General features: G+C 48.3%; 1 protein-coding gene across 2 annotated transcripts in view; it reads right to left on the bottom strand.

The window, feature by feature from the left end:
- Nucleotides 1-21734, bottom strand: part of SEPTIN9 (septin 9) — a 271829-nt gene that overhangs the window by 212845 nt on the left and 37250 nt on the right. For both annotated transcript variants that reach the window (XM_050919338.1, XM_050919337.1), the window contains exon 2: nucleotides 16931-16987. In XM_050919338.1, the coding sequence (XP_050775295.1) occupies nucleotides 16931-16987 (57 nt within the window). The remainder of the gene's footprint in view (nucleotides 1-16930; nucleotides 16988-21734) is intronic.

Genomic DNA, 21734 nt, shown 5'->3' with positions numbered 1-21734 from the left:
GTGCAACTCCCTTATACCTGGGCTGAATTTGGCCCACAGAGTCATCATGTTAGATCAGCATCCACTGAGCATTTGTTCCAAGAACCCCTTTCTCGCATGAATAATTTGGCACGTCCTTGGTGACGTGCAGGTTGGGGAGGCACCTAAAGGAATTCTACCACTCCTTTGAAAGGTGGATTCTGGACAATCATCCCCTCGGAGGGATGCTGCTGTATCATCCCTGCCAGAGATGACTTATCCCTGGGGCTCCTAAAAATGCCTCTGAAGACCAGATTGCACCAGGTGCCATGTATTTAAAATATAGGTATACACGGAGGGAGGAGGAGAACCCCAGCTGCCCCTGCTAGGTTTTGAGATTCACCCTGCCCCTCGCCCCTTCCAGTTATACAGGCTGAACGCTGCGCTGCTCTGTCAATAGCCCTGGGAGGACAAACATCCCCAGCACATGGCTCTTTATAAACCTTTGTTTGACAAGTGCTGCTACTTTCCTCCCTTGTTATTTTCAGGAGAAAGCATATTTGTTTGAAATAGGAAAACAAATGTGTACATTTCCTCAGCTCTTAACCTACCTAGCCCTGAGACAACAGGCACCCCTGATCACAGGCCTATCATCAGCTCTGGGGGGGACATTTTAGTGGCAGTCTCTTGTTAAATATTAGCAGCATTCGCTTCATGTCCCCAGACCCGTATGGAACATTTATTTAATGCTCACACCAACTGGACTCGATTTCACTTCCTGCTGCTAGCAGCATGTGTCTCTTTAAAAGGAGCTGCTGGCTAGAACTCTGTTCCACCCTGGCTGATTCCCTTGGAAGGGCAGGAAATCCCCAGCATATCCTCTCCAGCCTTTCTGCTCACACTTCAGAATTAATGCGCGGATGTATTAATAGCTGCTGGCATCGCAGAATGAAAGGGGAGGCGGAACAACTAGACTCAGGACCTCGTGGGAGCTGGTTTCAATTCCTGAGCGGTGTGAACTCTCCTAATTCATTTCTGCTCAGCTTCCCCTCCTCACACCCAGCCCTGTCTTCTCAGTACCACCCCATCTCCTCTATCCATCCAACCCAGCACCTTGCTCAAGTGTCTAAAGGGCTGGGACACTCTTCCCTCCCACACACACTGAGTGACTGATGGGACAAGGCACGGTCCTGCGTTTGATTGCACCTGGTCCTCTGCTGGATGAGGATCTAGCTACTGTGATCTGTGCTCTCATCATCTCCAGGTCAGGTCACTGCAACGGCTCTGACCTAGGATGGAGAACGAAGGCCACATGAGAGCTACTAACCTAACCTATGCAATGGGCATCACCCTACCTCTTATGTAAGGAAAACAGCTGATTGCACCCAGGCCGCACACTGCATGGCTCCCAGTTCCCAGGAATACAATTCAAGGACCCAGCTCTATTATTAAAGCCCCTTCTTAATAAGCCAGGGCCTTGGCTTCCTTGGCGACTATCCTCCCTCTGTAACCCAGCAAGGCAGCCATGCCCAGGTGGAACCTATGATTGTCCCAGGTGTAATTATCAGGGAGCAGGGCTTGCCGCATATCTTTCGCCCTACAATAACAGCTTGGATAGCCAGACACCTATGATAGGTGTTTTCTGAATGCAACGCAGTCAGATGCCACTGCGGGTCAGATCCTCAGCTTGGGTAAATCCAAGCAGCTTCACTGAGATCAACAGAGCTACCCTGACTTACAGCAGCTGAGAATCTGGCCTGGTGGAGATCTTGGTTTCTCACTTCTTAGAATAACAGCTTTCTGGGGGAGGGATTTCCCTTCCCACACATCACAATGCATAGGGCACTGTCCTGAGAGGGGCGTTCCTGGGTGCCATCCCTCCTATCTTTTAGCCAGCACGGCCACTTCCAGCAGTTTGCCCCTGCAGGATGGATTTCGCTGCTTCATGCTACTGCGTGATTACAACGGCCATCATCGGGTTGCTGGGCAACACCACAAAGAAACTTTGCCATGGGGTAACATAGCAGGATGCCATTGCCCTGGCCCAAGGGAGCCTCTGGGTCTCGTCAGTGGTCTTTCAGGTCCTGCTAGCAGAAGAGACCCACCTGTTAAAATAGGAACTATGCTGCAAAAGCCAGGCTGGGTTGGCAACACTACGGGGCTTGCTAAGAGTGGCAGAATCTTGAAGGCCCAGGCAATTCGCAGATCATCAGGCCTGCTTTTAGGCACAAGGAATTCAACTGGAAAAATTCAGGCCAGCAGGAGCTGATCCAAGTCCCATGAGTCAGAGATGTATTTTGCTACCTGATCTGCCCAGGCACCCACAGGAATGATTTTCATGGTTCCCAGAATTCCATCCACATCCTTTAGTGCCTCACAGCTCAGCATCAACTGTCCACGGTAGCTGATCCTCTGCTTCCATTGCAGAGTAAACAGCAAAGTCATCCAACTGGAACGACAAGGACACAAAGAGAGTGGCCGCGTTCCCATCTCTTCTGCAGTCCTGCTTAGAGGACAAATTTAGAGGTGGGTAAATGGATGCTCTGTGCCTAAGATACAATTAGGGGTTTTGATAAACACTAGACGGTAGCCAGATGTTCCTGCCTTGGAGGCTCACAGCATGCCTGTGGTGTGAAGCCAGCAAGATTTCTCCAAGCAAGTCAGAGTCCTGGAAACTGCCACTTATCCCCGGCTGACATCAAGACACAGGACTGCCAAGGAGGGAAGAGAGAGCGCAGAGAACCCATCAGCAGGTCTCACAACAACCAGCCCTTGAGAAAAGTTTGCAAACTGCCATTGTGGAGGTGAAAAGAAGTGGGAGAAAGCAATCACAGGAGAAAGACAAACATGTGCAGCGAGGGGGATTCCTGACTAAACATAGCTACCTAGGAACTAGCACCGAGCTCACTTAAACAATGGCATGCTAGCCATGCTTCTCTCTGATTGAAGCCAGACAACTCCTTCCTTGCACCTGATCCCACTCTGCGCTGCTGAATGCATTCCTGTGCTACATAGAAGAGGTGGGATCATGTTGTATTCCCTGCCTCCTCCCCCCGCCCCCCGCACACGCACAACAGTGGAATAATCTCAACAATACCTGTCAACACCCTGGCTGGAAATATTTCACCTCTTCTCCCCCAGACACCGGAGAAGCTGCCTGCAGCCTCATTCTCTGCTTAGCTCCTGTGCGTGTGAAGCAGTTTGCAGTGCTTTCAGGCAGGCTAAGTGCCTTCCACCAACGCTGACCCCCATCAAGGTTGTTGTGTTCCTCACTGGATACATGTTGGCGCTGGGAGGGTTGATAATGAATGGCGTCTCTCTCTCTGGGTGCACTGTGTTCAGTTAAAGGGGGATTGTTTTGTTTTGCCTTTGCAATGGAATGAGACTAGCAAAGTAAACCAGACAAAGATAAATTCCATTCTGACTTCCCGCCTTCTCTGCTCCCAACTCCCGGCCTGTCCCTGCTGCAGCAGCTTGCCATATTCACTTGAAAGGCCTACAGCTTAAGGAGTTTACTTCAGAGGCTGGCTGGTACTGAGACTATAAAGAACCTGATTGACTACCTGTCCAACGGCAACAGTATTTCAGTAATGCCTCGAGGCCCCAACCCAGATCAGGGCCCTGTTGTGCTAAGCACTGTACCAACACACAGCAATAGAGATCCTGCCCCAAAGAAAGCACAATCTAAACAGCTAAGACAGCCAAAGAGTGCGTGAGAGGAAATACCACTATTCCCGTTCCACAGATGGTGAATTGAATGCTTGTGATGGTAGGGGACAAGGGACAGCAACACACTTCCAGTTTATATCACACGTTCCTGAAAGCTCATGCTTCAGGGTATCAGTTGGCCACAGCAGAGGTCAGGAAGGGATTCCCATCTCCCCTCCTCCAATGTGTTCTGTTGGTGTTTCTAAAATCTCCTTTCTCTGAAGGATGAGGGATGGCCACAGCTGGAGATGGGACACTGGATAGGGTGGGTCAAGGCTCTGAGGTGGTGCTGAGTATTCTCTCTCTCTCTCTCAAGTGCTGGATGGTTGTTGTTCACATGCTCTGGGTGTAACTGATTGCCATGGTTGGGGCCAGGAAGGAATTTCCCCCCAAATGGCAGTGACCTTCGGAGTTTTTTTTATCTTCCTCGGCAGCGTGAGGGTGCAGGTCACTTGCCAGGGTTATCTGAGTATATCTTACTTGATCATTGCCGGGGCCTCTGACAGTGGTGCAGCTCACTCCCTCCTGTTCTCTGCCTGAGGAGGGTTAGTCTCCCATGGGCTGTAACATTTTGGTCTCATTTCAGTTGTTGGGCTGAGTGTGCAAGTGCTGGGGGATGTTGGTGGCTTGTGACATAGAGGTGGTCAAACTAGATGGTCTGGTGGCCCCTCCTGGTCCTAAACTCTGTGACCCTATCATGCCAAACCCAGAATATCCCATAAATCAATAAGCCTCAAATATTTCTCAATATTTTATACCACCAGCCCACCTGGACCACACCATATACCTAACAAATCAAAATGACTCACGATATTGGGGTCCCAACCAGAGATACTGTAAAGAGAGTGCTGAGCACTTGCCTTCCACAAGAAGTCAGACCCCTTCAAGAGGTCTCGGGTTGGGCGCGCAAAACCTGACGTGTGGTGTATTGAGGACTGTGTTGGAATTGCAAGTTATCACTTTAAGACAACGGGGCGGAGTTGGGGGAAGTTCCTGGTCCTACTTACAGGACTCTGTAGCAAAGCACATGAGCAGTGGCAGCAAAAGTTAATCTGGAAAGAGCCAGCTCAAAGCAACATGGTGTGAGTTGTGCCTTGCTGCCTTTGGGAGCAGCCTGTTTTTGTGTTCTTGTGTATTATCTGAATTCTAAAAAATAAAGTAATGTTACATTGCAACCATCAAGCAGGAATCCTTTATGTCTTTACCTACCTTCTCTGTGTGAATGCTGTGAGTATAACACGAGGCACCCCAAATCACAGTCACTTCTGAAACTCTTAGCCATGAACACATAAATCACTATAAACCTCACAATCCTGGACATCAGAACCTCCCTTACTGCCTGCAAACCATCACATATGTTTGTGGTGCCTACAGTCGCATGTACATTATCCATGGTGCATATCATTGTTGGGGGCAAAGTCAGCAGCATTGGACTCTCCCAATGGCAGCGGTGAGGAGCAGCAGCACTGGCCTCCCCCGACCCAACCACACAGGTTTGGCCCCGCAGCTCATCTGTCATAGTGGGGCCAAAAGTGAGTGAGTGGTGCCATGACTTGGTGCACAGCTGCATCCAATCGATTCAGCTTCAGCCTTTGCTTTCTGTCCCCGCATCCTCCTCCGCCCAGTTAGGAACACAAAGAGGACACATTTCAAATGCCAGCCTGGCACTAGCGACTAAGAGGAGGGAGTGACGCATGCACATGTGGGCACTCTTTGGCACAGGGCTGCACACAGCTGGGGTAGCCTGCCTGGTGCATAAAACAAAAGGGAATAGAGACTGCCCCAGGAAATTCAAATGACCTAATATAGGAACATGTTCAAGGCAACCAGGCTTCAACAACCAGCTGTTAACTCCTTTGCTGCTGTGTCAAAGTGAAGATCAGAGGCCAGGCGTCAAAGCATGAGCTTTCATCAGTATCACAGTCTCAGCCCTAAACACTGTAGTACCCCTAAATCTAAGCTACTGTGGTTTGAACCATTATAGCCGAATGCTTAGAAGGGCAGTTTTCAGCATGCCACTGCCACTCCAATGGAGAGTCATTCAACTCGATAAAGCACCCTCAGTTTTTGCATCCTTCAGGTCTCTTGGGTCTGCTAAAAAGACCTGGAAATCTCATGGCAGCAAAGTCTCTCAGGAGACATTCGGATCATCCCTGCTTCTGGTGAGACTGGAAATGCTACAGTTATAGCCTTGATCACCTGATGTTGGCAGTGGCCTGTGAAAATGACTAAATGAAAGTTAAAAGTTGGGGTCGTCTAAAGCTCTGGACAAATGTTTAGGTCGGGTTTTGTTAACTGCATTGTCTCACCTGTCACCTAATTCCAACCTCTCTCTGAAGTTAACCCTTTCACTGCTTCTAGGCATAAAGAGAGTGACGATGGTCCTATGGGGGAGGCAGGACCCTGAGCATCAGGAGCCCTGGACACTAGTCCCTGCTCTGCCATGAACTCGCATGGCCTTGGGGAATTCACTTAAGCCTCATTTTTCAAAAGTGTGCACTCGTTTTGGGTTACCTCCATTTTTGGTTGCCCGACTGGAATCAGCTAAGGTGTAAACACCCACAGCTCCATTCACTCAGCCCCTCTGACTAGCAGGCCAGACATGGTTCCATTTAACATCAAGGCATACCAGATTCACAGACCCTGTAAAATGTTTTGGCCTCAGCATCCCCCTCTGTACAATAGATCCTTTCCTGTGAGATCTCTCACAGTGACACTGCCATGAGATTTCCAGTTCTTTTTAGCAGACCCTTGAAAGATGCAAAAACGTAGGGTACTATATCAAGCTGAATGACTCTCCACTGCAGTGGCAGTGGTATGCTGAAAACTACCCTTCTAAGCATTCAGCTATACTGGTTCAAACCACAGTATCACAGAATCTAGGATAGTGTATTCGTTGCCTAGTGTAATGCCATTGGCTTCAAAGGAGTTACACCAAGGATGAATTTGCTCCTATACCTGTAGTGCACTTTGAGACCCTGAGTGGAAGGCGTTACAGATATGTCAGACATTGTTACTCTTCCACCGTGTCTCGACCTCCAGTAGGAGCAGTCACACAGGATGGGTAAGGAATGGTGTCCTTAGCCTCTGTTTGTCACAGGGTGGAGATGGATGGCAGGAGAGAGATCACTTGATCATTATCTGTTAGGTTCATTTCCTCTGGGGCACCTGACATTGGCCACTGTTGGCAGACAGGATACTGGGCTGGATGGACCTTTGATCTGACCCAGTATGGCCATTCTTATGTTCTTGCACTTCCTGGAGCAACGGGAAGTGAGGCCTGCTCTGCTCTCAAAGAGTTTGCTGGCAAACTTTGCTAGGGTAGACAGCTTATACCAGCAAAATGTCCTTTTATCAGTATAAAACTTATACCAGTTCCCCTAAGCTAGACAACTATAACAGCAGAAGGATCTTGCCATATAACAGTAGCTACACTTGGGTGTTTGCTAGGATGGCCAGGTCAGCAAAACACTAAAATAAAGAAATAAAAATCCCTTCCCCAACTGCCCTAGCTATGGCAGCAAAGCTCCCAACGCAGCCCAGGCCTGAGGATGGCGAGGCTGCACAGCAAGTCCACTGGAAAGAACGTCACCCAGTGAGACACCTTGATGAAGCTGGTGAACCACGTTCTAGAGACAAGGTTCTGGACATTTGTTGTGTTGACCTGGCCATTCTAGCAAAAGCCCAAGTGTACAGTGACAACGTCCTTCTGCTGGTATTGTTGTCTTGCTTAGGGGAACTGGTATAAGCTATACCAATAAAATCGACATTTTGCTGGTAGGGAATCATGGTTAAAGTTTTACATTTGCAGGTAAAACATTTTCTCCCTCCATCTATAACTCCAGTCCTCTTGCTCTTTAAAGCCGTGAGATAAGAGCAGTAGCTCTGATAAGGAGTCGCCATGCCTAGGAAATACTGTCAATTGGCACCTAGTTCAGTGAAGGCCGATGAAAAATCTCTCCTCTTCTGACCTACAGAAACATGAAAAATCTTAATGGCGGAGAAAGGATTGAGTTGTTCTACGATTTCATTCACTAAGGATTCCCCTGGAACTTGAATATTTTAAAAAATGTTTTTGAGCTTAGGGATGGATTTCGCTGCCTAGGGCAGTGACTTTATGGCACTAGCTGTGGACAGGAGCCATGAACCCCCACGACAGCACTCAGGCCTGACCTGCCTTAAACTCTCCAGTGCCTCCGCTCCTGGGTCCTTCCCACAGCTATGTCAATGCCACACTTCGTGGTGAAGGGGATTTTATAGCGTCTGCTCAGACTTCGGTAGAGAACATCAGCCTTTCATTTCGTCACCAGCATCAGTCTCATGAGGTCTTGAATTAAGTTCTCTGGAGGCCCTTACTCATGAGATGCCATCCCACACTTCCTCACCTCTGATCGCTCTTTTGGTCCCTTTGTCCCTTAACCCACCGAGGCTAAGAGGGGAACGAAGGGTAACAGGACTGGGGCATGGTACTTCTTGCCTTGTGTCCAGTAGGATTATTTGGAGAGTAAAAGATAAACCTCTCGGATGAAGGTTTTCATGCTGTTGGCGAGTGTCCTTTATAATGCAACCCAGATAGCTGGGCCTGAGCTTTGTGCTTCTCTAAATTATGCACTGTGCTTCCAAGCAGCCTCAAGCTAAACTGCGGTCGGTCTTCAGCCAAGTGCTGATGGTGCAAAACTAGGGATGTTGCTAGCACTCTGCCTCTCGCGGATAGACTCACTGTGCCTCCCCTGGATTGCAGATGGCTCTGGTGTAATGCCTCTCTATTGGTCCGGCTGGCTGCAAATTAACTAGCCATGCACAAGACAGAGAACAAATGCAGGGAAACATGAGGCACTTCTTCCTCTCTTACCCCTGTGGGAGTTCTCACAAACAAATCATCTGATCCAGAAACAGATCTAGTAAAGAAATAGTTTCCCTGCATCAGACTTAAAGGCCTTCTCCTCATTAGGGCTTGCCTGCACCCCAAAAGTATACCACTTTATCTGCACCCCAATCCGCGTGCTGCACCAGCACCCCACCAGAGATGTTCTTTCCTCTGGACAAAAGCCAGAGAGTAGCCTGGAAGGAAACCGAAGTACAGAGCAACTGGCATCCCAAGATGCAGATTCTCTCCACTCAGGTGCTTTGGGGCTACTCACAGACCTGCCAGGTAATATACACTCCTGCTTGGCTGGCAAGTGTCAGCAAATATTTTCACTCACTAGCATTCATCAGGGCTGAAGCTGAAGAAGGTTCAGTGGGGGAAGCCCCGCCCCCGCAGGAAACACATTTCAATGGCACATTAGGTTGGGAGCTAGAGTTTGCCATGGAATTTCTGATTTAGGGCTTCTGCTCTTCTCTCTCCTCCCGCCCAGCCGCCACTCATCCTAGAAAGGAGCCGCCTGTTTCCAATTGCATGTTTAATACAGACCCCAAACCTCCCACATTACTCACCCTGATGGACTGTATTCCTTTGTTTAATTGTCGGGTGACATTGCCAAACCCAGACATTTGTGCGTCTAAGGGACTCTCAGCTGGGGCCCCTCCATCTCTTGTGGAGCAGCCATTTCTTGCTGTGCAGTGCTGCTGACCGTGGTTACTGAGCACTGAAACTCAGCAGTCAGTCTTGTTAATCATCCTTCCTGAGCTGCGCAAATTCCCAAAATGATGCTGAATCTGGAGTTTGAGGGGTGGGGAATCGGAGCAAGTGACCATGCATGCAGAGTGCGGGAGGGCCATCTAGGTGGGTGTGGCGAAGAGGGCTAATAACAATTCCTTATTTGTCTCTGTTCCACCTCTGAATAGGCTTTGCTGGGTCCAGCTCTATAGCTTCAGTGATCAGACCTTAGTCAATCCCCATACAACAGCTACAATGGCACCTCTATCCAGGGTCCGCATATGGCCCCCATTACCAAGGTCTCTGAGTGTCTCAAACAAACATGTCTATGTATTTATCCTCACAACTCCCCTGTGAGGCAGGGCAGCGCTATTATCCACAGAGTACAGATGGGGAACAGACAAGTCACTTGCTCAAAGTCACACAGGAAGTGTGGAAATTGAACCCCGGTCTCTGCTAAGTCCCCTGGTAGCACCCTAATCATTGGACCTCCCTTGTGTCTAGGGAGTGTCCAGGAACTGGAGGTGCTGGCCTGCTTTTAGATGACTGGCAATGGCAAAATGGCACTGGTACAGGGAGGAGAGAAGCTGGGGATGGGGTTACAGATTTTCAAGTTGGCTCAGGGCCAGATCTACAAGGGCTCAGCCCCCAGCAGCCCCCCATTGCTTATGGCTGCTGGGGGCTGAGCCCTTGAAAATCTGGCCCGCAGGGTGCAATGGCTCTGTAAAGGCACCTTGGGGTGGTGAAGAGCCCCACACCATCCCTGACTGAGCAGCAATTATAGGGGAAACATCACAATTGTCCAAGTTATAAGTGTTCTAAGATGCACGGCAACAGAGGGGAGAAAGGAAGTTTGGTCCTGAAATGAGGGGAAATCGAGCTGCAGTTATATGGAGCTGTAAATATTTACTGCAGCGTAAACCAAAGCACTGAACTGCTCGTTAAGATTCTCAGCATGAAAAAGTTTATTAAAATTAAGAAGGGCTCACACCAGAAAAAGGGGAAAATATATAATTAGAGTCTGAAGAAACCAGACTAATTCTGTGTCTTTCAATTTAGTGTCTCTGCACTCCGGTTACCCTTGGACTTCTACTGAGTCCCGCTTCTGTCTTTGGATATAGCTGGATGAGGACATACCACACCAGAAATCAAGACAGCATCATTGTGTTTGCATATGAAATGAATTAAAGTGCACTAAAAACTAAGACCTGACTACAGACCATTTCACTGGTGGCCAAGAATTTGAAGCCAGTTTTCCCAAGGAGAAGGCTTAGTGCATGAACCCCTATCTTGCAGGAGAATCAGAGTTTTTAAGAGGGATCTTCAGGGCTTTGCAGCCTTGTGACATTGTCATAATCCAATGTCTTATTATCAAGATACCAAAACATTATGAGAATGCAACATCATCACCCATAGACTCATCCTCAGGGCAGGAAGAGGCAAACATTGTGACATCATGGTACAATACCACAGTATCAGCAGGTGCACATTCATTCTGAAGCATCCTTCAGTGTATCCTTTGGGGAGAACCATAACCTGAACACTCAGCTGTAGCCTTTGAATGGTCACTTGACCCAGTATCTGCCAAGGACCAAATTTGAACCAAGGCCATGATCCAGCAAAGCACTTATGCATCTAATTAAACGTCCAGCATATTTTCTGTAGTTAAGTCATTGCTCCAGGAAATCATTGTTAGGATAACTTTTGCCTCCCATATGCACCAGAAAGAGCAGCAAGAACCTGACATAAGAAGATCTGAGATCTCAGACACCACATGCAGGGAATGAGGACTGGGAAGAGGTACAAGTGGCCAAGAACGCAAACAATAAGGGAGAGAGAGACTGTGAACATAAGACTGCCCAAGAAGAGATGTAGCAAGGTGTCAAAGGAGAGAGTGGGAGTTCTCCAGGGGATCTGTTGATTGAAAAGTGATGAGCATTCCTAAAATAATAATTAAAAATTAGATAAATTCTTCAGCATTCCAGAGAGAAGGAGGGGTATGGGGGGGTAAGAGATGCTAGCAGCTGTCCATACATCTCCTGATGAGGCAGAATAAATATGAAAGAAAGTTACCATCACACCAAAAGCAGTAACGAAAGGAGAAGAATGTTTGCAATGGGAAAAGCCCAGAGGCAGCTGGAGCCTCCCAGAATTCCGAGCAGCGGTAGGGGGCACCTCTCTCAGCTCCTTGGGATACAGGGCAGCATGGACAGAACACAGGGATGATAACACAGGGGCCAGCAGGCTCCAGAGATGATAAGATCACACCAAATAAAATAACAAAAGCTAGTTCTGTTAGAAGCTTCTTGTTGAAGACCAAAGCCCTCTCTTCCTTCAGCAAAGAAGTGTTGGGTGGGTCATTGCAAGGCAGGCATTACCTTTAGTGTGGCAACTCTGCCTTGCAGGAATCTGCTTCCGGGGGCCCAGTTCTGCAAGGTGTTCAGTGCTTCACTCATAGCAGCCCAGATCTTGCCCTTCTGAAGACAATAACAATATGTGCTTGACATCAGTAGGTGCAAGATTGGGCTTTGCAAGACTGGTGCCTGGCTAAAAGGTTAGTTCCATCTCCATGACCCAGTCAATCCTGGGCCCCACCCATACTGAGGCCACCAAAAACAGGGGTGCCAATATTTATTCTATCATGGTAGTAGCCAGAGGCCCCAATCAGGCTCAGAGCCCCATTGTGCTTGGTGCTCTGCAGGAAGTGGATCCCTGCCCAGAATACCTTACAGACTAAAAAGACAAGTATCAGGCAGAGACAGAGGAGAGAAGAAGTCTATCAGCTAGACGGAATTGTTCCATACACCTGCTATTTTCCCTGTGCTTTGCATTACATAAAGGTATATCCGCTTCCTCCCAGCTGCCTCCCCCCACCACATCATCATAGGCTGGGTTATTTCTCATAGGCCTGGCAGCAGAAGCAAGTAGCTTGTAATGTTCTGCTGAAAACCTCTCCTCTGGGAACTAGATATCTGTCTCAGCCAGAGAGCTGAACTGAGGCCAGCAAGGACAAAAGAAACTAGAATCCTTTAATGGAGATTCCAGCAGTGGGGCCTGCCAAGCAGGATAGACTGAGATCTAATGGAAAGACTCACATTGACTTCAGGGGGCTTTGGAACAGACCCCAAAGGGACAGCATGTCTAGTGAGGGGGAGGGAATGTTTTCAGAAGTACCATGTCAGCCTATGAAAAATTCCCCAGGGGGCAAGGAGGATGGGAACATTGAAGTTGCATTGGAAGTCAGTGGGAAACTCCTCACATCCCTGTGCTCCCATGTGTCCCCACACAGACCCATCCCATTTCAGTCACTTTCTCATTGAGTTCAGCATGTGCTGTGCTCTTTAAAAGGAGTCGGGGCTTATTTTAAAACCATCACTTTGCATAGGCCATCTGGGATTAACATCCAGGTGAGGAGACAGACTATAAAAATACAGTCTACACAGATGGACATCAGATATCCCAGTCCTGCTTTTATAGCACATAGTCCATGGCCATTAGCCAAAGAGTGTTACAAATGGAGTGAGAAAATAAAATTCTGACAAGCTTGTTACACTAATAACTCCGATGCACCCAAATGATGTTCCTTCACCAAGATCTGGCAGCACCAGAGGTTTGAAAATATATTTTCCCTAGGCTTACACTCCTATCAGGTCCATTTTCTTCTATTGTATTTTTAACTTTCAGTGCATTGAAAAATAGGGCTTTTTTAGCAGATCTGTCCCTTAAAAATGGTATTTCAATATGTTATTTCTACTGCCCTATGGTCTTCCCCAGAGCAAACAGAACAAAGATTTGTATTGTGGCTTCTTGCAGTAGGTGATTTCTCTATATACACATCCTGATTGTGCCCATCCTTGCAGTGATGCATTCAAGGGAATGAAGAAAGTACAGGGAGCCTCCTCACACTTTTGTGCCCAACCCCTGTGCAAGGGCACAGTAGCAGCAATTGTGCTGTCCTAAGTGCTACCATCTCATTGCTGGTTCCTAGGATGGGGCAGGTCATAGCTGCCCCCATCCCAGCAGAGAGGAAAGAGAACAGCTGTGGCAATCAAAAGGGAGTTGAAGGGCTATAAAAGGAGCCTTGGGAGTATGATTTCATCTCAGCCTCTGGTGGAGGACCAGTCCTGGTGCGGGAAAACCCATGTTCAGATGCCGAGAGACTAATAAAGGAGTTGCCAAACCAAACAAACATTCCAGGCTGACCCCACTGGCTTCATATTTCACAAGGCCAAAAATCATCTGTTTTTCAAGCAGCCTGGGTGACAAAGTATAAGCAATGGTCTGTTAGAGCTGGAAATGGGTGTCCACAGACTGGCTGTTGAGCCCGACTGCCAGGCAGAGAGAAGGTTCCCAAGGAGAGTCACAGCACTATGAGCTGTGGCTGCATGCGCCTGGTACTGCTTAAAAAACCAACTAAGCCAGAGTCTCTTTGAAAATGAGCATTCAAGCTCGAAGAGCAGCCCTGTGACTATAAATGTCGCCAGCAAATACTTGTGGAAATGGATTTATGGAGGCTAGCAGCTGCCAGCTCTCTCTCTCTGTTCCTCAGTATCTCCTCCAGAAAAAGCTTCCAAACTGGGAACGCAGCTGCTAAGGAAAGGTCTAGAAGCAAGTTCCATGCCAGATCGATTGGCAAAACACTCCCTGGATTACACAGCCCAGTCAAGAGCACTGTATTCCAGCACTCATGTCCCCAGCAATGCTTTCACAGGCCCGCCATCTGGAAGATCACACGGGTGTTTTAAATGGAGGAATTTCACTTTAGCCATTAGGGAAAGGTGACCATCCAACTCCACCCACCTTGGCCAGCTGGCTTCAGCTCATGTCGCTGCAGCTCTTTTAAACTGAGTAATGACAGTGCAAGAGGAAGCCACCCTGCTGCAGGAGATCAGAGCTCACACTCATATGGGCGTGTGGGTGTGAAGGATTCTGCTCACATTAAGGGAATGAAACCCACAAAGGTTCTCCCTTCCCCCCAAGTGACTGATCCAAGATGGCTACTGCTCGCTGTGACTCTGTGCAGAGGAGCCAGGTACAAAACCGGATTCTTCATCGGTGAAGACAGCACAGCTTCCTGCAAGTGCACTGCATCATGACCCTGATGTAAAGCAACATTACATTCAAGAAACAGACTGGATTTGGGTTCCCACCGCCATCTTCCCCTAGCCATCTGGGTAGCTCCATCCATCGCTCTGCTTCCATTAGCAGTAAGCGGTGCAGCAGGCAGGCGAAACGGTAGAACTAAGATACCTGTTATGGATGCTGAGTGGATAGTGTGAAGTGCTGTAACACTAGCGTTTTATGCGCAAGCAGCTTGGGCATGGCTGGGTTCCTAAGCCCCCTGGTGCCACACTGAGCTAAAACTAAACCTTGACCCTTGTTCTGCAGCCCCACTCCTCATACTCCCACGGCAATGGAGGTGGGGGTGGGGTTGTTCAGGAGAAGCTGTGCCCACGGTCCCCAGCACAGCAGCAGTTGGAGTGAGAAGCCATTTCCCAGCTTGCAAACATGCGGGCCAGCACATGGGGCAGCGGACTGGCACTGAGCAGACCTCGATTCCAAATCTGCCTCTGCCACTGCCCTGCTGGGTGAACTTGGGCAAGGCACTGCCCCTCTCTGAGCCTGTTTCCCATCCCTCCCATCATCTGTCTTGTCTACTCCCATGGAACAGACAAAGTCTGTTACCCTGGATTTGTACAGTGCCTAAAACCATGAAACCCTGAACTTGGCTGGGACACCTGGGCATTAAATAGTCATAACTGAGGAGCTGCCAGCAGGGATCTTGCTGGAAAAGGGACAGTGTTTGACAAACAGTGGCACAGTTTCTAATCTGCTTTCCTTCTAGCTGTAATAACACTACCGCAATAGATAGAAAAGAAAGCTTTAGGGACAAGTTTCCAGCCAGTCTTTAATAAGGCACCAACAGCATTTGCAGGAGCATATATCTGCAAGCATAAAATCCTGGATGGGAACACGGAATAGAGTGTTACCCATAATCCTGTGAGTCCCCCGTGCATGGAACTCCTATAGACACTAATGGGAGTTCTCATGAGACAAGCTTCAGCCATGTCACTGCAGGAGGAAGTGACATCTTTTGGAGCCGGGGCTTCTAGGTATGGAAGCAACTGCACAAAGGTTCCATGATAGCGTGACCAGATAGCAAATGTGAAAAATCAGAACAGGAGTTGGGGGGTAATAGGCGCCTATGTAAGAAGAAACTCCGAGTATTGGGACTGTCCCTGTAAAATCGGGACAGCTGGTCACCCTATTCCACAAGCCACAACCCTGCCAGCCATTAGAAAGGGAGCCATCGGAAGAGGAGGAGCTGGGGGTACTTGTCAAAGGTCAGTGTATTGGGAGGACCTGTAGCCAGGGTGCATTTAGATTTCAACCACCACTTTAGTCACTAGGATCCCTTAGCAAGATTGGCCCTAGTGTATTATTGGCCTAAACACAGCACCTCTGCCCTTCCAACCCTGCTCCAGCCGAACCCTTCCTTTGTACCTCTGACCTTCACTCCCATTCTGGTTTTCTTTTTGGTCCCCTGTAATCAGTTTTCTGGGCTCTGGGACCCAACTGGGCCTTTCGTTCTAGTGGGCTTCTGCCCTCCGTTCTGCCAGGATCAAATAGGCTCAGCCTTGCCCCAGAATCCTTTGCACTGGATGCAGTGAGCAACTTCCTACTGGGGACTTCTGCAACATCCCCCATACTAGGCGATTCCCTTCTGCTCTTCCAGCCAGATTCCACTGACCTCCTGCTGAGACCTGGATGACAGGGACGTTTGGGACTCCTGCGCTAACACGGTGCTATTTCAGATGTGGCCTTCTTGCTAAGCTCAGCCCTCCAGGAACCGCTGCAAGCTAGGCAGCCCTCAGGCTGGGTGTAAGCTACACCAGGGTTCAAGCTGGCTCTGGGCAGTCCCAGGTCAGACTAGAGCCAATGGTTCTTTTTGGCCTCAGAAATCTATGACTCTATAACTGCTCGTATCTCCTATGCCTAAAGTCGGTACTGCCCTCAAGCATTTTCCCTATTGCCCCATAATTCTTTCACCAGTTTGGGCTGAGTTCACACAGTTCATATCAGCAGAACTCTAAAGCTCAGCACATACGATACAGATGGGGCTGCGGAGCAAGTGTGGCTCAAATGCTGAAAGCCTCCGAAGGGGGACAAGAGAGCTGTGCAGTAATGAGTCTGGGAGACACCTGTTTAAAGAGAGAAACCCTCCCACCGGCTTCCTCCTGAATGGTAGAAACCGCTTAAATCATGTTAAGCTGCAATTAAGAATGTCATTTTAAGCACAAGCACACATAATCCGTAAATCTCCACGTGCAATAAAAAATAATGGCTTAGGAGAGTGAGAGAGAGCCATTAATTCAACCTCAGGGCACTCTCACTTTCTGCTCACTGGTGTCGGACCCTTGACTTGATGTGCGGATCCATCATTCAACAGGTAATTCATCTCTAATTCTATAGTGTAGAATACATAGGGTACGGAAGCATTTCTCTGCGTTTGTTAGCAGCCAGCTTTCCCTTCTAGCAGTGCTTGTTGTTTGATGGAAGGTGGGAGAGATTCTCTCTGATAGCCCCAGGAGGCAAGCATGGGAGAGGCGACCTTTCTATTAGAGGAGAACGACTCAGGGAAACAGGTGCGTTAATGCCACTTACTTGGACTTGTTGGGTCACCGAGTCGCCGAAGTCTCCCACTGGAGGTCCTGGAGATTCCTAGAACAAGAAAAATCAGTGATAAGGCACGTGGCTAACTAATGTGAGCCTGGTTCGGTGTCCACACTGTGATTCCTGATCTGCCAAGCCACCCTTCTTCTGCTGGTGTCTGCTTTGTACAGAAACATTCCCTATGAAAACTCAAGAATGGGTATTTTGAATGGAGAAATAGCTCACTAGTAACCTCCAGTTGCCCCTGAAGTACACAATGGCTAATAGTGGTTGTTACTATTATCTTGCAGTATCAGAAACTGCAAGCATGTTTAGTGGTCATGAAACTGGAGAAGAAAGTCCTGAAGTAATTGAGTAGGGGACACACACCCACACACCCCTTTCACCCTATAACTTTTTTACTATAGATATTCATGCGTGGCAATGTTTTCTCCAACAGGAAAACATAGACATACCCACTCCTGAATCTTGCAGCGAGGTTAGTGTTGCTAAGACATGCAAACACAACAATATTAGACCCAAATAAATGTCTGCACTGGTGCATGCACCCAGTGTGTGCATGCATGCTACAAGGACTAAGAAGGGATGAAATGTGCCTTCCATATCCTGGAACTGCCCAGAGCCAGCTCAGCCTCTGGTGCAAGTTAGATCAGCACAGGGGGCTGCAGTGGTCTGTGTGCAGCACTGCAGACCACACTCCCTGACTGCAGCATGCTCCTGACACATCTGTGGAGACATTCTGGGCCGGGACCCTAGTGAGTGGTACCCACTGCTAGTTCCGTGCCTGTCAGAGAGGATCCTTCCACCAGCAAAGTCAATGCAGAAGGACCAGATAGATCTAAGTTATCACATAGCATCTGTATTAGTGTAGCTAAACTGGCTGAAATATAAGACACATCCCTGTGTTCTGGACTGATGGTCAACCAGAAGAGACACACTTGAATTTGGCTTGGTTTGAGAGGCCTTTTTTAATGAGTTAGTCTTTCCATAGCAGTGTGTGTGAACCACCCAGCTGCTATCCAAACAGTGGTAGGGAGATAGTTGCAGAGGAAGTTTACCCCATCCTGGAACATATTTTTCTTTAGAAGGTGACAAAAATCTCTCCTTTATTCCATTCCACATACCCGGCTCCAGAAGGAGAGTACTCCTCCATATAGCTGAGTTATGCTGCACTGTCAGCAAGGCAGTGCTGTCTACTGGTTAGAGCAAAGGACTGCTAGCAGGGATTCTTGGGTTCTGTCTCCAGTTCTGCCACCTACTCCTTGGCAAGTCACTTACCTCCCTTGTGCCACAAATTGCCCATGTGAGGATAGCCACAACCATTCATCTTCCGCTTGTGCTGTGGGCATTAAATTTGCCTTATTAACCAACTCTGATTTAAAACAAACCAATTGGCCATATCCAGGAATCAAGGCTGCTCCTCCCTAACTAACTCCACAGTGCTTTGATGCTACAAGCAGTGGCAATTACATCATGGATCCAGTGGATCAGTTGATCTGGCTCCCATGGTCTACAATTCCCCATACTAGAAATTCCAAGATATTCCAAACAGAATCCTTCAGTCTCTCTTGGTTTCTGCTGGAGACTGAGGGGCATGGATCAACGTTCACTTCACACTCCTCATCAGTACTCGGCCCAAGACGGGGAGCTAACGATCCAACCAGTGGTCCAGATTCGATGATGAATCCTGGTCATGAGCCACCTGAGGCATGTTGTGCACATGCTAAGAAGAAGACTAGAGGACCAATGTCTCTAGGATCCAGTAGTCCCAGTTACTTGTAGCCAAGTAGATGCACTACTCTTTCCAAACCCTCATTGGCCACTAGGGCATTTTGAACAGGAATTTCCACTAAGGTTCCCAGCCCACTTGCAACCTTCAGGATGCAAGTAGGTTTGGAACTCCCCACTTTTTGATCAATGCATCTTCATTTAGAGATAGCTCACTAGTATCAGAGGGGTAGCCGTGTTAGTCTGGATCTATAAGAGTAGCAAAGAGTCCTGTGGCACCTTATAGACTAACAGACGTATTGGAGCATGAGCTTTCGTGGGTGAATACCCACTTCATCACATGCATCCGACGAAGTGGGTATTCACCCACAAAAGCTCATGCTCCAATACATCTGTTAGTCTATAAGGTGCCACAGGACTCTTTGCTGCTCTCACTAGTAAGTGTCTTTTCCTCCCACCCTGCAGCAACCAGTCAGATAACCAGGGTGCCCCTACATCCCAGAGCCTTGAAACATTGGGTTAAGTATTATTGCTCCAGCCTCTCAGCTGGAACAGCTTGTGTCTTATTTTAAAAAAAGAAAAAAAGAGGGAGGTGAGGAAGGCAGCAAACCTCATGCTAACTGTCCTGGGACAGGGGTTTCTGGCTGGCAACTCCACTTGGAAAAAGCACCTCATGCTCAGATCCATGTGGGTGCATTTCTCCACTTTCCTTTCGTAATATAAAAAAGCCTCTATGACTGCGAAGCCACGTGGCTGAACCCCTGGGCCAGTTCCAAGATGACGCACCTTGTTCCTCGTCCCCGGAAGAGGGAGAGGGAGAGCCCCCATGGCAGAATTACCCTGTGCAAGGGGGACAGTAAAAAGTCCAGATTTCAAAAGGAAAAAATCGAGACCGATGTTCCCCCCCTACTGGCAAACACTGCTCTATTGTGCATGTGTGAAAGCAGATGGAAGAAAGCCTGTCCCTTCAACAGCTGTATCTGTATCAGCGGGGGGTCTGATAGAAATCCCAGCAGTTCAGTTTGTAAACAACTTTCATTATCAGCCAGCACAAGGCAGGAGTCTAGCGGACAAGACTTTGGCGTGGAACTCAGTAGACCTGGGTTCTAGTCCCATTTCTGCCACTGACCTTCGGTGCGACCTTGGGCACCTCTCTGTTTCCTTGTCTATTGATGTAAGCAGGGTCTGAATGAATGCTCCCCTGATAGCTAGCTGGGAAGGGGAGAGACTTTGGGTGTGTTTATGTAAATACAGTTGCTCCTGCTCAGCAGATAGAGCAGTGTTAAAGTGATCAACTTTGGCTGGTGTTGGGTTACAAAACACCTTAGTACTGAATGCCGGGTTAGTGAAATATGGTTACCAATGTTGTAATTATTGTAGGAATATAAGGAAGCAGGACTGTGCTTAATCTGTCTCAAATGGGGGGGGGTCACCCTTAGTGTAAAGACCTTGTTAACCTGTTCCTCCCCACTGTTCAAAGAAAGAACTAAATAGGCTTCATTAGGCACCTCTTTTGTTATTTTAAAAGCTCAATCACTGAGAGCTGAAATCACTTGAGACAGGGCACTGTCTCTGCCCAGCCTGCAAAGAGTTGCGAATCGCTAAGGGACTGATGTGTAGAGGTCATGGCAGAGAGACAGATGGCAGCAGAAGGTGACTGACAGTTGGCTGGCAAATGAGTGGCTGGTGGAGTTGGAGAGGCAGAGTGAGCAGCCAGCAGGGTGGCTGGCAGAAAGGTGCCATGAGTGGCCAGCAGGATGGCTGGTGGAGAGGCACAGCAAGCGGCGGGGCAGTGCCCAAGCAGTGGAGTGAATAAGGTGCCTCCTTACTTCCACCCAGGGTGGGAGGTGAACTCTGCAGATGCACCTCTGAACTCTGGGTCTGCACTGACAAAGGAAAGCATCTGTGAGTGGGGTGCAGAGAAGGACAGGCACGGTAAAGGGACTTTTGGGTTGCTGGACTTAAGAACTTGAGGGGAAAAGGACACTGCCCAACTTATTTGAGGGTGGGTATTTTGCTCATGGTTTATGTTTATGAACCCTGTTTGCGGTGTTTTCCCAAATTAATGCCCAGTTACTTCCCTCCTTTTATTAAAAGTTTCTTTTCTGCACTCAGACTCTGTGCTTGCAAGTGAGGAAGAATTGCCTCTCAGAGGCGCCCAGGGATGGTGTATCATTTTCCCACGTTACTGGGTGGGGGCTTGAGCCGGTTTTGTGCTGTATTAATGGAAAATAACCCCTAGATATTGAACCCGGCTCTGGCTGCTGCTGGCTCCGCCTGGCAGAAGGTTTAAATTTAGTCTGTAAGTTGTCCAGGGCTAGTTTTGCTTCTTACCAGGTGTTTGCACAGTACCTAGCACAGTGGAGCCCCAACCTCACCTAGGGCCTCTAGGTGGTAATGTAACACAAACGGCATTGCAATCTCTTGTGTTTGGGGTTATTTCTGCCACCACCTTCGGAAACATTCCCCTGAGATTTTCTTCACCTGATTTTGGCCCAAAAGGGGATTTTTTTCAGGAAGTTGGACTGGATATTTTGGAGATTGTTTTCACTTTTGCCACACACATTTTCTTTGTTAAAAAATAATTTTAACAACACTTCTTTAGATAGGCTATGGCAAGAAAGGCCGAAACCTAGCAAGAAGGGGCTAAAGTGACTGGCCCAAGTTCACACAGTAAGTCAGTAGCAGAGACAGGATTAGAGCCCAGGTATCCTGACAGCGAGTTGGCTGCTTTAACCACTAGGCAACACCATATGAAGCTTTAAAAACAAAAATACCAAGCTTTTATACAGTGGTTTTCATTGGTAGCTCTGAAGTGCTTTACAAAGTATTATTTTCCCCCATTTTATAGACAGGGAAACTAAGGCACAGAGGGGTGAAGTAACTTGCCCAAAGTCACCAAAAAACCAGAGGCAGAGCCAAAAATAGAACCTACATCTCCTGATTCCCAGTCCACTGTGCTATCCTCTAGACTTCTCCACAGAGAGACAATCTGTCAAGACTGATCATAGGAAAGCAGTTAAGCAATGTGAAAAGACTCCAGTCTCACAGGACAGGAGAGAGAATG

The sequence above is a fragment of the Gopherus flavomarginatus genome, chromosome 12 (genome assembly GCF_025201925.1).
Source record: "Gopherus flavomarginatus isolate rGopFla2 chromosome 12, rGopFla2.mat.asm, whole genome shotgun sequence".
NCBI classification, from domain to species: domain Eukaryota; kingdom Metazoa; phylum Chordata; order Testudines; family Testudinidae; genus Gopherus; species Gopherus flavomarginatus.
The sequence above is the reverse complement of the archived record's forward strand: the minus strand, read 5'-3'. Positions and strand labels throughout refer to the sequence as shown.